Genomic DNA, 14,656 nt, shown 5'->3' on the forward strand with positions numbered 1-14,656 from the left:
AACCCAGGGCCTCATGCGAGGCAGGCACTCTCCCACTGAGCCACCTTCCCAGCACCCCCATCCATCATTTCTTTTCATTAACACCTTTGGGCCTCAGCACCTTGAAGCTGAGTATCTATTCTAACTAGGAAACTGATATTCATGTACTCTTTGACCTGAGTCCTACAGCGTGAAAGCTACCAAGATCTTCAGGCTTACAGGAGTGGTGGTGGTATACTCACTAGTCCGCTGCTGCTTCCGCTTCATGTCCTCTTCCTGCTTGTGGTCTGCTGCTTCCGCATCAAAGTCATAGTAGGTGTCTTTGGGCAGTTTCCACTCGTTGTTCCTGTCCATGAGGTCTGAGGTGCGGCAGGTCAGGTCTGCACTGAACTTCTCAATGTCAATCTTCATGATACGGCAGTGAACAGTCATTCCCACCTAGATCCACAGAACATGTGAGCTGGAAGGGACAAAGATGATCTAGCCCAATGCCCTATTTTACATAGGAGAACACCAAAATCAAGGCAGACAAGTAGGCTTGCTTAAATCTAGCCAGCTGGTAAATAGCAGAATATGAATTTGGAGGTAAGTCTGGTTTGCAGAAGAATATAGGCCATGCCTTTACCCTATACCTTTCAACTCTGGGTTGGGAAACCAACTTAAGCCTGTGGAACTTATTTCCTCATCAACTGACACTCTTTCCTTCTCCCATAAAGTTACCTGCTTACTGCTTCCATGGATGATCAAAATCTAGCTTCCATCTTTGGAGGGAAAACAAAGTAACAGCTCTTTTATGTACTTTATTGGACTTGAGCCCTTCTAAATATTTGCTATAAAGCCAGTTACTCTGCATAGTGGTTCTCGTGTTGAGAATCTTTCCATTAGGGATTTCTTTCCCAAGCCTTCTAAGTCCACAGTCCTCCCATGTTCATAACATTTAGAACTAAAAAATTGGCAGATCTGGTCCTAGCATGCCACTGACTGGGTGATCCTGAAAAGGCACTTTCTCTGAAAAAAGAAGATATTCCGGTCCCATCATATTGTGGGATTAGAGACAACATACATCAATGCTAAGTGCCAGTGTCTAATGGGTGTATAGTAAATGGCTGCCATGGCTGGAGAATACTAGGACAGAGTTAGAAATTTACTGCCAAGCTCTAGGAAGAAATGATTTGAAAGTTTCTTCTGTGTCTCTCAGGTCTGCTGTGGAAACCAGAGGTGCCTTGTTCATGGGGCTGCACCACACATCCTGTTAAATCTCTTAAAGCAGTACTGCTTGGCATGGGAGAACAGGCAGAGCCTTTCTTTTTGCACCATGTGATACTGGGTCTTGCTTCCTGCTCTTTGCTGAAACCTCAGCTTCCCACACAGGAAGGGAGCCCTCTCTCAAAGGGCTGGCAGCTGGCAGAAATTGCTTTACAAAGGCAGTAGACAAAAGCTGCTACTCATTCAGATGCTTTTCTCAGCTTCTTCCAGCTACTTATAACCCTACCACCAAGCTCTCTCCACCAGCAGCCACTGGGAACACAGCCTAAAGTCTGGTAGAGACAGCATGAAGTTAGAGAACTGACTTGGGGTGGCTGGAAACTGCCCTATATCCTTAGGCAAGTCATTTATGTACCTTCACTCGTTCCTCTGGTCGCTTTACCACTTTGTCACTGAGGAATTTAGTAGGGATGAAGCCAGTAACACCATTGTCCAGCCGTGTTTTGACACCAATAGCTTGGCCAGGGCACGAACCACTATCAAAGTGGTTCCAGACCTGAAGAAAGACATGAGGAAAGGAGGTTGATCATTAAGGTCCCAAAGATCACAAGTTCAGAAAGAAGTGAAATTTATTTTACCATTGATACTTGGCACTAGTCTGAAAAACTGACTCAGCCACCTCCAAGGGAGAACTTGACCACCCACAGTGTTCCTTGACTCATAGCTGATGCTTGGAACCAGATTACTCTTTTATGCTTAATTAATGCATATCTCTCTAGTTCCAACTGAGGCCCTTTTTGTTTTGTCCTGCCTTAGTGAGTATAAGAGGTATCTAGGGATGGGAATGTGGCTTAGTGGTAGAGTGCTTGCATGCATAAAGCCCTGTTTTTTTTTTTTGTTTTTTTTTTATTTTTGTCTGTCGTGGACTTGACCTCTAAGCCTGGGTGCTGTCCTTCAGCTCTTCAGCTCAAGGGTAGCCCTCTACCACTTGAGTCACAGTGCCACTTCTGATGTGGTGCTGAGGAATTGAACCCAGGGCCTCATGCATGAGAGGCAAGCACTCTACCGCTGAGCCAGCCCTCAAAGCCCTGGGTTTGATTCCTCAGTACCACATAAACAGAAAAAGCCAGAAGTGGCACTGTGGCTCAAGTGATAGGGTGCTGGCCTTGAGCAAAAAAAATTTTTTTAAGCTCAGGGATAGTGCCCAGGCCCTGAGTTCAAGCCCCAGGACTGGGGATGGGGGAGTGAGAGGGGAGGGAAGAGGTATCTATGTAAGTCTTCTCAGGATGACTTACTACGGTGGGAAGAAATATCCCTTGGCTATCTCAGATCTTGGACAAATCATATCAGATGTTTTTATTGGTTAAGGCTGAGAAACTCTTTTACATCTACCTAATAAGGTGGCTTCAATGGCTTCTGACCATCAGAAAGGCAGATGCTGTCTGGAAGAGTACAGAAAAAAAATAACAGAATTGAAGGAAGCCTGCATATACCTTCTAATAAGTATATACTGGGATACTGCCCATCCTTTAGGTAAAAAAAACATGTGTATTCTCATTTTGTTTTTTTTTTTTTTTGGTCCGGTCGTGGGGCCTGAACTCTGGGCCTGGGCACTGTCCCTCAGCTCTTCAGCTCAAGGCTAGTGCTCTACCACTTGAGCCACAGCACCACTTCCGGCTTTTTTCTTTTTGCTTATGTAGTGCTGAGGAATCGAACCCAGGGCCTCAGGCATGCAAGGCAAGTGCTCTTACCACTGAGCCACCTTCCCAGCCCCATGTATTCTCATTTTGTTTCTGGAGTGATACACAGAGAATACGATGAAAGTTTAGGGTTAGGATGACTCCACCAGAATGAATGGCAATGTATAGGTAAATTCTCAGGGGCATAGGGAAGGACTTTCTTAAACCAGCATGTAATCTATCCTTCTTTTTCTGTGTACTTGATTCTTTTTAGATCACCAGAGCATTTAATCAAAGAAATTCACTAAAGATGATGACACTGCAACACCTACCTCACTTAGTTCAGGAAAATTGTCCTGTTGGCAGAAGGGGCATTGCCACAGCCCTGTCTCATCGTTGCGGATAGCTTGGTCATAGCTCTCACCCTGTGGGCGCCTGTGAGCAATGCCAGTGACATTGCAGATGATGAGCTTTCCTACAGGAAAGGAGAGGATGAACAGACAGCAGAGAATGGAGAGGTGACCCATTCTTACCAACCCAGTAATGACAGAACTTCTTCTTCTTTTTTTTTTGTTGGTCGTGGGGCCTGAACTCTGGGCTTGGGTGCTGTCCCTCAGCTCTTCAGCTCAAGGCTAGTGCTCTACCACTTGAGCCACAGTGCCACTTCCGGCTTTTTTTTTCTGCTTATGTGGTGCTGAGTAATCGAACCCAGGGCCTCATGCACGCAAGGCAAGCACTCTACCATTGAGTCACCTTCCCAGCCCCATGACAGAACTTCTTAATCCCCATTGCTTTTCTTCCTATCTTTGAGAAAGGAGACTTTCCTGATTGGATGCTAGGGGACCATGAGGCCCAGAAGAGTCACTTAATGAAGATCCCCATGTAGGCTAGAAGTACAACTTGAATCCAATTCTGACTTTCATATTATGACCTACATTTTCTTGTGTGTGTGGTGGTCTTGGGGCTTGAACTCAGGGCCTAACTAAAGTCCCTTAGCTTCTTTTGCTCAAGGCTAGCACTCTACCACTTGAGCCACAGCTCCACTTCCAGCTCTCTGTGTGGTTAACTGGAAATAAAGAGTCATGAAGTTTCTTGTTTGGGCTGGCATTGAACTTCGATCTTCAAATCTCAGGCTCCTGAGTAGACAGGCTTATAAGCATGTGTCACCAGCACAAGGTCTTTTTCTTTTTTTTTTGTTGTTTGTGGGGCTTGAACTCTGGGTTTAGGCGTTGTCCTTGCACTCTTCAGCTCAAGGTGAGCGCTCTACTGCTTGAGCCTCAGAGCTACTTCTCGTTTTCTAGTGGTCTATTGGAGATAAGAGTCTCACGGACTTTCTTGCCTGGGCTGCTTAGAACCTCAATGCTCAGATCTCAGCCTCCCGAGTAGCTAGGATGACAGGCCTGAGCCACCGGCACCTGGCTCTTTCTTTTTTTTAGATGAGACTTTCTTGTGTTTCTTTTCCTACAATACAAACTTGCCCCATTCTACTGAAATTATTGCCATGTTTGAGAGCAAAAGCTCCCTGTTCCCCCAAACACATATTCCTTTAACTAAAAATATGACTTCAGAGCTTACCAATATAGAAAGTCTCTGGTGTTTCTTTGGTTAACATATTGAAGATTTCTTCTGTATTAGGAGAGCGGTAGGTTGTCCGGAGATCCTTATACCGACAACTCAGCTCTGCTCGGATGTCATAAAGAGTGATGTGTTTGTCACCATAGCCCTGGGGGAAGAAGATCATCAGAAAAAGCCTTCAATCTATTCTCTAACCTGCTCTTTGATGAAACCTCATGGAAGGTTTCAATAAAAGAAGTAGGACAATTGGCTCCTATCTGGGCCTCTCCTCTTTTTTTCCCCCCTGGATGTGGGGCATGAACTCTGGACCTGGGTGCTGCTGTTCCTAAGCTCTTCAGCTCAAGGCTAGCACTCTATCACTTGAGCCACCGTGCCACTTCTGGCTTTCTCTGTTTATGTGGTACTGAGGAATTGAACCCAGGGCTTAATGCATGCTAGACAAGCATTCTACCATTCAGCTACATTCCCAGCCCTGGGCCTCTCTTCTTTTCCTTCAATATTTATTACCGGTAGCTGGGGTCATGGCTCAAGAGATAAAGCACCTACTTAGCAATCCTAAGGCTTTAAGTTTAAATCTCAATATGAAAAAGAAGGGGGAATAAAACCCAACAATTTTTACTAAAGGAAAATTTCCTCTACTTTTTTCTTTCTGGTATTAGGGTTTGAACTCAGGGCCTGTGTTTGCTAGGCAAGTACTCTACCATTTGAATCTGCCCTTTATTACTTTATTTTTCAGGTAGGGTCACATGATTTTTGCTTGAGGCCAGCCGAAGATTCTCCTACTTATTTTCTGTTTAGCTGGGATGCCAAGTACGTATGCTACCAGGCCTGGTTTACTGGTTCAAACAGGATCTTATTTCACCATGTCCAACTGTTTTTTTAGATGGTACTGGAGTCTGAACTCAGGGATTTGAGTTTGCTATGTAGGCACCTGATACTTCATGCATGCTTAGTAAGCACTCTACCAATAAGCCACATACCCAGCCCCAGCACTTTACTCTTTGACCCATACCTTTAGTCTTTTTTCTCCTAGTTTTATTTCATTCATTCATTCATTCATGCATTCATTCATTTTTGTGCTGGTACTGGGGAGGCTCTTAACCTCAAGATTTAGGCACTGCACCTTAGCTTTTTTGCTCAAGGATAACATTTTACCATTTGACTAGAGATAAGAGTCCCATGGATTTTCCTACCTGGGCTGGCTTCAAAGAGATTTTAAGATCTCAGCCTCTTGAGTAGCTAGGTTTACAGGTGTGAGCCTTGGCACCTGGCTTCCTTTGGTTTATTGTTTTTTAAATTAGTTATTTTTTTTTTTTGTCGGTCATGGGGCCTGAACTCTGGGCCTGGGCCCTCAGCTCTTCAGCTCAAGGCTAGTGCTCTACCACTTGATCCATAGCGCCACTTCTGGCTTTTTCTGTTTATGTGGTGCTGAGGAATCAAACCCAGGGCCTCATGCATGCAAGGCAAGTGCTCTACCACTGAGTCACCTTCCCAGCCCCTTTGGTTATTTTTGGGATAGGATCTCACTTGCTCACTTTTGGAGAGTCTCTTTCCTCTCCCTTCTCCTCACCGCCCCCCTTCTCTGTTGGTAGGAATGCCTGAACTCGGGGCCCGGTACTCTCCTTTGACTTTTACACCAACACAGATACTAATACTTGAGCCAAACCTCACTTCTGACTTTGGCTGGTTAACTAGAGATAAGTGTCTTAAGATTTTTCTGTCCAAGCTGGCTTTAAACCTGGATACTCAGATCTCAGTTTCTGAGTAACTAGGATTACAGGTGTGAGCCTGCTATTTTTTTTTTTTTTTGATCCTTGGGTCTGAACTCATGGTCTCATGTTTCTACACAGATACTCTACTGTCAAAATGTACACCTCTAGTTCCACGTTTCACTTTTTGCCAGGCTCTAGGCTTTGATGCTCTTGTACTTTTTGCTGAAGTTTGTATGACAAGCATATACACCATGCTCAGCAGTTGTTGAGATTTAGTCTTACAAAAATTTTGCCTGGTAGCTAGAATTACAGGCCTGAGTTACTTTTTTTTTGTTCAGTCATGTGGCTTGAACTTTGGGCCTGGGTGCTGTCCCTGAGCTCTTCAGCTCAAAGTGAGCACTCTACCAATTGAGTTACAGCACCACTTCCATTTTTCTGGTGGTTAACTGGAGATAAGAATGTCATGAGGGCTGGGAAGGTGGCTCAGTGGTAGAGTGCTTGCCTTGCATGCATGAGGCTCTGGGTTCAATCATCAGCACCACATAAGCAGAAAAAAAGCCGGAAGTGGCATGGTGGCTCAAGAAGTAGAGTGCTAGCCTTGAGCTGAAGAACTGAGGGACAGCATCTAGGCCCAGAGTTCAGGCCCCACAACTGACCAAAAATAAACAAACAAATAAATAAATAAAAAAGAATCTCACGAATTTTTCTGCCCTGGCTGGCTTTGAACCACGATCTTAGATCTTAACTTTCTGAGTAGCTAGGATTATACATGTGAGCCACCATCGTTCAGCTGACAGTTATTTTTGATTGTTCTTTCTTGGACTTTAAAACCTGTTACCTGGGCTCTGCCAGAGTTTCAGTCACAGCTCCATTTCTAGCTTTATAATTAAAGATGAGAGGCTACAGAGTTTCCTGTCCAGCTGTTTTTGAATTGCAACCCTCAGATCTCAACATCCTGGGTAGCCAATATTATAGGTACAAGCCACTGATGCATGGCTTTTTTTTTTTTTTTTTGGTCAGTCATGGGGCTTGAACGCTGGGCCTGGGTGCTATCCCTCAGCTCTTCAGCTCAAGGTGAGCACTCTACCATTTGAGTCACAGCGCCACTTCCATTTTTTGAGTGGTTTGGAGATAAGAGTCTCCTGGACTTTCCTGCCCAGGCTAGCTTTGAACCTTGATCCTCAGATCTCAGCCTCCTGAGTAGCTAGGATTATAGGCGTGAGCAACCAGCCCCTGGCCAGGCATGGCTTTTTTTTTTTTTGTTGGTTCTGGGACTTGAACTTAGGACCTGGGCTCTGTATCTGAGCCTCTTTGTGCTCAAGGCGAGCACTCTTACCACTTGGGCCACAGTGCCACTTCTAGTTTTTGAGAGGTTAATTGGAGATAAGAGTTTCACTGGAACTTTTCTGCCCTGGCTGGTTTTGAACTGTGATCCTCAGATCTCAGACTCCTGAGTAGGTAGGATTACAGGCGTGAGCCATTGGCACCTGGCATGGCTTCCCCCCACACTTTAAAAAGAAAAAAAAAGATGATGCATCACTGTATTACCCAGGTGGCCCTTGTGATCTTCCTGTTGAGTAGCAAGGAGTATAGGCACTTGTAACTAACTGTTTTTGCCTCACAAAAGGTTGTTTTCGAAGCTAGCAATGCTTCATGAAAACATAAACAAATGCAAACCTTTGCTGTCAGAAAGGAAGAAAGAGGGTTTAGAAGGAAACTCTAGTACTGACATAGGTCCCATCTCTCACAATTACAGTCAAAACATTTGAGGCTTTTCTGGCTCCTTAATAAGAAGATAAACAGTCCCTGGAGAAAGCCAGCAACATACAGACAGGGAAGAGGCAGGCTCAAGCCTGTAATCTAATAGTATCAGGGTTTCTCTGGATACTTGCTCAAGACAAACTCTCTTACCTAGGCCATTAGGACTAGTTCTTTATTACCAGACCTTCCACACTGTCACCTACCTGCCTCTCTAGTTCTTCGGCAAAGGCATCAAGATCTAAATCCTTGAGTCGTTCTGGGTTTTCCAAGATTTCTTCAAGGGCTCCTGCAGGATTAGCATCCTCAGCAGATTCATCATATTCCAGGGCATCTACTGCCATCTTCCTGGCCCATTCATAGGTCTCAGGGTGGACACGGGAACCATCAAGGACCTCAATGTATGAATCAGTGCTGAAGAAAAGGAAAAAAGGGGCAGGATATAGAACAAGAAGTCTCTAGTAACAACCCAAATTTCACCAATGGGGAACTGGTTAAATAAACCAGAGTACCTCCATATGATGGATACTGTACAGTCATTAAAAAGAATGAGGTAGATAGATCTGTGTGCTGACATGGGAAGATGGCCATGATGTACTGATATGTGGAAAATGCACTGCAAAACACTATGAATCATATGATCCCATTTTTTTTTTGGTAGCAAATGGGTAGTTAGTAAATGCATAGCAAAATTAAAATTTAGAAAAAACTAGTATACATAAAAATTGTTATGGTAGTTATCTCTGGGGAGTGGGGTTATGGGGGACTTCCACTTTCTGCATAATATTTCTTTATGTTGAATTTTATATAATGAACTAATATGAATCTTACAAGAAGATAAAACAAGAAGGGGGAAAAAGACCTGAGAATTTGCTGACAGCTGTTTTCCCCCATAAAGCCTTCCCAGGCTAGTCTTGCCCGTGCACTCACATGGACCTATGTTATTCGTGGAGTGTTACAGCAAAGCTGAGTGGAAAATGAAGTTTTAGAACTTGAAGCCTATTCCCCACTGACTTCCATTACTGAATTGAGGAGCTATGTGCCCGTGGAAAAGATCCTCCAAAGACTGAGTTGATAACTTCTGGAGAGGAAGAGGTCAATAGTGAAGTCCAAAGTCCAAGTGAATAGAACTTTCTCTCAAAAACATCATCTTAAAACATAACAATCACTCTCCCCCTTCTGTATCTCTTCACACCCACACTATTTTCCACTCCCCACATTCTTCCCACCCTTATCTGGATGCAACAAACCACAGTAACAAAATCTTGTGTTTTGTCCTAGGCCCTGAATTCACAAACTAAATTCGTTCTTTTATTTCTCTCAGATGAACCTCACATAATTGAACCGATCTTTTCCATAGGTCAGCGGCTCTTGAACTGAATAAAGACTCCTTACCTTTTCTTTAAAGCATTTCCTAATTTAGAGGTTGGATATGTAGCTCAGAGGATGAGCACTTGCCTAGCAAGTGAAAGACCCTAGGTTTGATCCTTACCATAAAACAAACCAAAAAGAAAAACAACAAAAAACAAAATAAAAACAAACCAATCCAAAACAAAAAATGTTCTAATTTAAATGGCTTGGGGCTCTTTGATAACACTAATCTCTTGAAACTGCAAATCAAAGCCCACAGGAATTCTCCTGGTTCATCTAGGCAGAGGGCATCACCTGTCCCCCAGGGAGGCTGTGTCAATCTTGAGGAAGCCAGCACAATTCATGAAGACTTTGGGACCCATGTGGCACATGGTGACCAGCTGTGTTCGGCTCTCAAGTCGAGTGTTGTTTTGCTTCAGGATCTAGAGGAGAGGGCTGGAGTGAGCCATGGTAAGTGGTTAAGCAGGCCTCATCTCCCTAGCCTGCTTCCCTGATGGCCCTTGCTGACCCTCCATTTTGGAATCTGTTTTTACTCAGCTATTTAAATGAGCATTACCATAATATTATCTCACTAAAATGTTATTAATAAATTACACTATGTCATTACAGACTATATGCAACTAAAGAACTGCTTAAGAGTCATACAAATATACACTATAGGAAAAAACTTACATTATGAAAATATACCAATTTTTTAAGTAGTTTCCATTGATTAAAATTCTTTTTCTTCCCAATGGAAAAAACTCCAGTCAGCTGGGTGGTAGTGAGTAGCTGATCCCTGTCTGTAATCTTAGCTACTTAGGAGGCTGAGACCTAAGACTGAGTGAGGTTTGAAGCTAACTGGTCACTGTCCCTCAGCTCTTTAGCTCAAGGCTAGCGCTCTACCTCTTGAGCCACAGCGCCACTTCCAACTTTTTCCATTTATGTGGTGCTGAGGAATCAAACCCAGGGCCTCACGCATGTGAGGCAAGCACTCTACCACAGAGCCACCTTCTTAGCCCTCTATGAGACTCCTATCTCCAGTTAACCATCAATATGCTACGTGGAGGTGTGGCTCAAGTGGTAAATGGCTAGCTTTGAGTAAAAAAGCCACGTGAGAGTGGGTGACCCTGAATTGAAGTTCCAGTACACACACACACACAAATTCTTTTACTCCCACCCTCCCAACATTCCACAGTCCTGAGATTTGTGTCCAATCTAATATTTCTGGCTTTGTGTGTGTGTGTGTGTACATATAATGTATATATTATATTGACAAAGCTTTTTATGCTCACAGAGCTCTACCATTTGAGCTATACCTCCACTTCTGGCTTTTTGGTGGTTAATTGGAGATATGAGTCTCACATACTATTCTGCCTGGACTGGCTTCGAACTGTGATCACATATCAGCTGCTGTGAAGCTAGGATTACAGGTGTGAGCTACCCTCCTGTTTTATTTTTATTTTTTGGTTGGTCATGGGGCCTGAATTCTGGGCTTGGGCGCTGTCCCTCAGCTCTTCAGCTCAAGGCTATTGTTCTACTGCTTGAGCCACAGTGCCACTTCTGGCCTTTTCTGCTTATGTGGTGCTGAGGAATTGAACCCAGGGCCTCATGCATGCGAGGCAAGCACTGTACCACTAAGCCCCCTTCCCAGCCCCTACTTTTTTTTTTTTGGGTCCAGTTGTGGGGCCTGAACTCTGGGCCTGGGCGCTGTCCCTCAGCTCTTCAGCTGAAGGCTAGCGCTCTACCACTTGAGCCATAGCACCACTTCCGGCTTTTTTTTTTCTGCTTATGTGGTGCTGAGGAATTGAACCCAGGGCCTCATACATGCAAGGCAAGCGCTCTACCATTGAGCCACCTTCCCAGCCCTACTTTTTTATTTTCTGATTCAAACCACCCTACCTTCAGCAGGTGAGTTCCTTTCCGAGGCCCCAGGCCACAGACATATTGGATCAAAGCCTGGCTGTAAGGATGGGCAATGGCGCGGTTGACATCAACTCCAACCTCATTGACCCGGTTGATAAATTCACAGTATAAGGCGTTGAGGAGTTCCTCTTTGACAACATGTTCCTATCAACACACAGTAGGTAGGAATAAAATTACTGTGCCTTTCCACCCACATAGCCTACTTGTCAAATCCTACTCACCTGCAAGGGGTGAAACTTGAGACATAGGATGTCTTCATCAGAGCTGCACACCTGGGCAAACTCTATCAAAGGGTCTTGGATGCGCCGGGCCAGGGAAACAGCCTGTCTCAGTACTGGTGGGTAATCCCGGAACTCTGCCTACAGTGAAATGAGGGTTACAGGGCCTTAAGGTCCCTCAGTGACACTGTCAAAAGGAAATCTAAAACATTTTGACTTGACACAACCTTTCTCTTCTCCTGTTGGACCCATTTTCCTAAAACTGCTTTAATCTCTGGAGTTCCCAATCTGAATTGTAACTTAACAAGGAAAAACATCTACATGATCAGTGAACAGATGGGTGTCCCAAAGACTGTTTAACTTTACTTTCTTATTAAGTCTTTCTGGATTTTCAGCACTGACCAGAGTAGACTCTAGAGTAGAGTTCCAGTATTACCTCTGACTTCTTGCTGTTCATATAAAGAATGGCCAATTCATTATCGACCAGCTCCACTCCAATAGAAGAGAGTTGTTGGCCTTGGTCCAGCTCATGCACAATGCGCTTCACATCCTCAATCAACATCTGGGCATCCCTAGAGGAATAAGGAGTATTGCTCTTTAATGTATTTTCTAAGGTATAGACGGATAGTCACTGAGGTAGGGTAGGGATGAAAGAACTTAATGATAAAGAAGACCATTTTCAGAAATGGCCTGGGGTTATCAAAACTATGTTTTGGGCATGCCCACTATGTTATGGGCATATGCTAGATCAACAAGGGATGAGTAACTTTTGAGTCACAGTAACTTTTTAAGCCAGATGCCTTGTGCCTCTACCTGTTCTCTCCTGCAACTGTCACAACATGAGGCTTCTTATTCAGAAGAAATTTCTTTAGAGTTTCAATATCTTGAGCCTGGATTGAAAGAAAATCAGAGTTGAGTGCATCTGTGCACGGGCAAATTTCCAGTAGTTCTCTCTTAAGTAGCAGGATATCTTATAAGACTGGAGAAGAGCAAAAGCTGGAAGGGCCTAAGAGATTGTGTGGTCTATGGTATCATCAAGAGATATTTGTAACTTTCTCTTGACAGATAATTGACTTAGGTAAAACCTACTTCTGCTTAATCATCTAATTAGAATTCATCTTGTACTACTCTTGGTCAGATCTAAAGATTAGTCAGTTAGGAAATCAAGACTTGCTGTAAAACAAGAATTACTAGATTCTGGCTGGGTGCTGGTGGCTCATGTCTGTAATCCTAGCTACATAGGAGGTTCAGATCTGAGGATCGTGATTCAAAGCCAGCCCTGGGAAGGCAAATCAGTGAGACTCTTATCTCCAATTAACCACCAGAACACTGGAAGTGGCACTATGGCTCAAGTGGTAGAATGCTTGCCTTGAGCTGAAGAGCTGAGGGACTGAGCCCAGGCCCAGAGTTTAAGCCCCATCACCACCACAACCACCACCCACAACAAAAAAGAATTACTAGCCCCTAGTTCTAGTCTTCCTCCCTATTTTTTTTTTTTGAGGCAGTTGGTCATGAGACTTGAACTCTGGGCCTGGGCACTGTCCCTCAGCTCTTCTGCTCAAGGCGAGCACTTTACCACCTGAGCCTCAGAGTCACTTCCAGTTTTCTAGTGGATAATTGGAGGTAAGAGTCTCATGGATTTTCTGCCTGGGCTGGCATTGAACTGCAATCCTCAGATCTCAGCTTACTGAGTAGCTTGGATTACAGGCGTGAGCTGCCAGTGCCTGGCTGCTCCCCATGTTTTAATACCCTGGTTATGGGACTGTGGGCACAGTGCTTATCCAGCTAGCACATGGAGGTTCTGAGTTTAATCCCTAGAACTGCCACCCTCCACCAATAAAAACAAAACTGTATCATCTACCAAATCCACTTGGGCTATGACCTTAAACATAGCTACATGCAGAGTAGGACAGATGCCTACCCAGTATGTGGATCTCTTTAAATAGGAAGTTCATGTGATAAGCACATGGAATCTAACCAATACATATCAAGAAGGCTGAGTTAGCCGGGCGCCAGTGGCTCACGCCTGTAATCCTAGCTACTGAGGAGGCTGAGATCTGAGGATCACGGTTCAAAGCTAGCCCGAGCAGGAAAGTCCGTGAGACTCTTATCTCCAATAAGCCACTAGAAAACCGGAAGTGGCGCTGTAGCTCAAGTGGTAGAGCACTCGCCTTGAGCTGAAGAGCTGAGGGACATTGCCCAGGTCAAGAGTTCAAGTCCCAGGACTGACCAAAAAAAAAAAAAAGAAGGGTGAGTGGGGCTGGGAAGGTGGCTCAGTGGTAGAGTGCTTGCCTTGCATGCATGATGCCCTGGGTTGGATTCCTTAGTACCACATAAGCAGAAAAAGCTGGAAGTGGTACTGTGGCTCAAGTGGTACAGCACTAGCCTACCCAGGCCCAGAGCTCGGGCCCCACAACTGACAAAAAGAAAAAAAAAAGAAAAGAAAAGAAAAAAAAGGAGGCGGAGTAATATTTCCTAAGATTATCATACTTTTGGTTCACTTTGGGCTATGTCTAACTCAATATTCTTGTGTCATATGTATATAGCCATGGTCTGACTATCTATGACAGTCTAATATCCATTTTAAGTCCTGGGGCTTGAACTCAGGGCCTGGGTGCTGTCCCTGAGTATCTCTGTGCTCAAGGATAGCGCTCTACTACTTAAACCACAGTGCCACTTCTGTCTTTTTCTGAGTAGATTAGAGATAAGAATCTCACAGACTTTTCTGCCCAGGCTGGCTTTGAACTGAGATTCTCAGATCTCAGCCTCCTGAGTAGGTAGGACTACAGGTATGAGCCACAAGAACCAGGCTTCTGTGAGACTCTTATCTACAAGAGGTATAGGCTCAAGTGGTAGAGCACCAGCCTTGGGTGAAAAAGCCAAGCCACATCACAAAACTGGGAGTTCAAACTCCAGTATTGGCACAAAAAGAAACTTGGAAATATATTTACAAGAATTTAAATTCCTGTCCTTAAAAAAGGAGGTGCTCTGGACAATGATGAAAATAAACTAAGCAACTCAAGGGCTACTATGGGAGGGAGGGAATGAGAGGGAAAGAGGGAACAGGTTACAGTAAGCAAAAGGAAAGAAATGTATATATCATATGGAAGAAATATTTGTATTGTCAAAGCTCATAAAATTCACACACTTTGTAAGACCATAATGACAACATTCCTTGTGAAGATTAAAATGTGTTTGTGACTTTAAGTATCACTATCCCACAATACTGAAAATTTGTATAATCACTTAATCT

The 14,656-nt window shown here is 44.1% G+C and overlaps 1 protein-coding gene across 1 annotated transcript in view; it reads right to left on the reverse strand.

The window, feature by feature from the left end:
- Positions 1 to 14,656, reverse strand: part of Supt6h (SPT6 homolog, histone chaperone and transcription elongation factor) — a 40,225-nt gene that overhangs the window by 7,302 nt on the left and 18,267 nt on the right. The window contains exons 20-29 of the mRNA XM_042694644.1: positions 12,217 to 12,293; positions 11,840 to 11,975; positions 11,407 to 11,544; positions 11,162 to 11,329; positions 9,575 to 9,702; positions 8,116 to 8,323; positions 4,440 to 4,587; positions 3,197 to 3,339; positions 1,601 to 1,741; positions 222 to 417 (exon numbers count right to left, since the gene is read on the reverse strand). Of these exons, the coding sequence (XP_042550578.1) occupies positions 222 to 417; positions 1,601 to 1,741; positions 3,197 to 3,339; positions 4,440 to 4,587; positions 8,116 to 8,323; positions 9,575 to 9,702; positions 11,162 to 11,329; positions 11,407 to 11,544; positions 11,840 to 11,975; positions 12,217 to 12,293 (1,483 nt within the window). The remainder of the gene's footprint in view (positions 1 to 221; positions 418 to 1,600; positions 1,742 to 3,196; positions 3,340 to 4,439; positions 4,588 to 8,115; positions 8,324 to 9,574; positions 9,703 to 11,161; positions 11,330 to 11,406; positions 11,545 to 11,839; positions 11,976 to 12,216; positions 12,294 to 14,656) is intronic.

Source organism: Dipodomys spectabilis, unplaced genomic scaffold, assembly GCF_019054845.1.
Source record: "Dipodomys spectabilis isolate Male_0828 unplaced genomic scaffold, ASM1905484v1 ptg000004l, whole genome shotgun sequence".
NCBI classification, from domain to species: Eukaryota; Metazoa; Chordata; class Mammalia; order Rodentia; family Heteromyidae; genus Dipodomys; species Dipodomys spectabilis.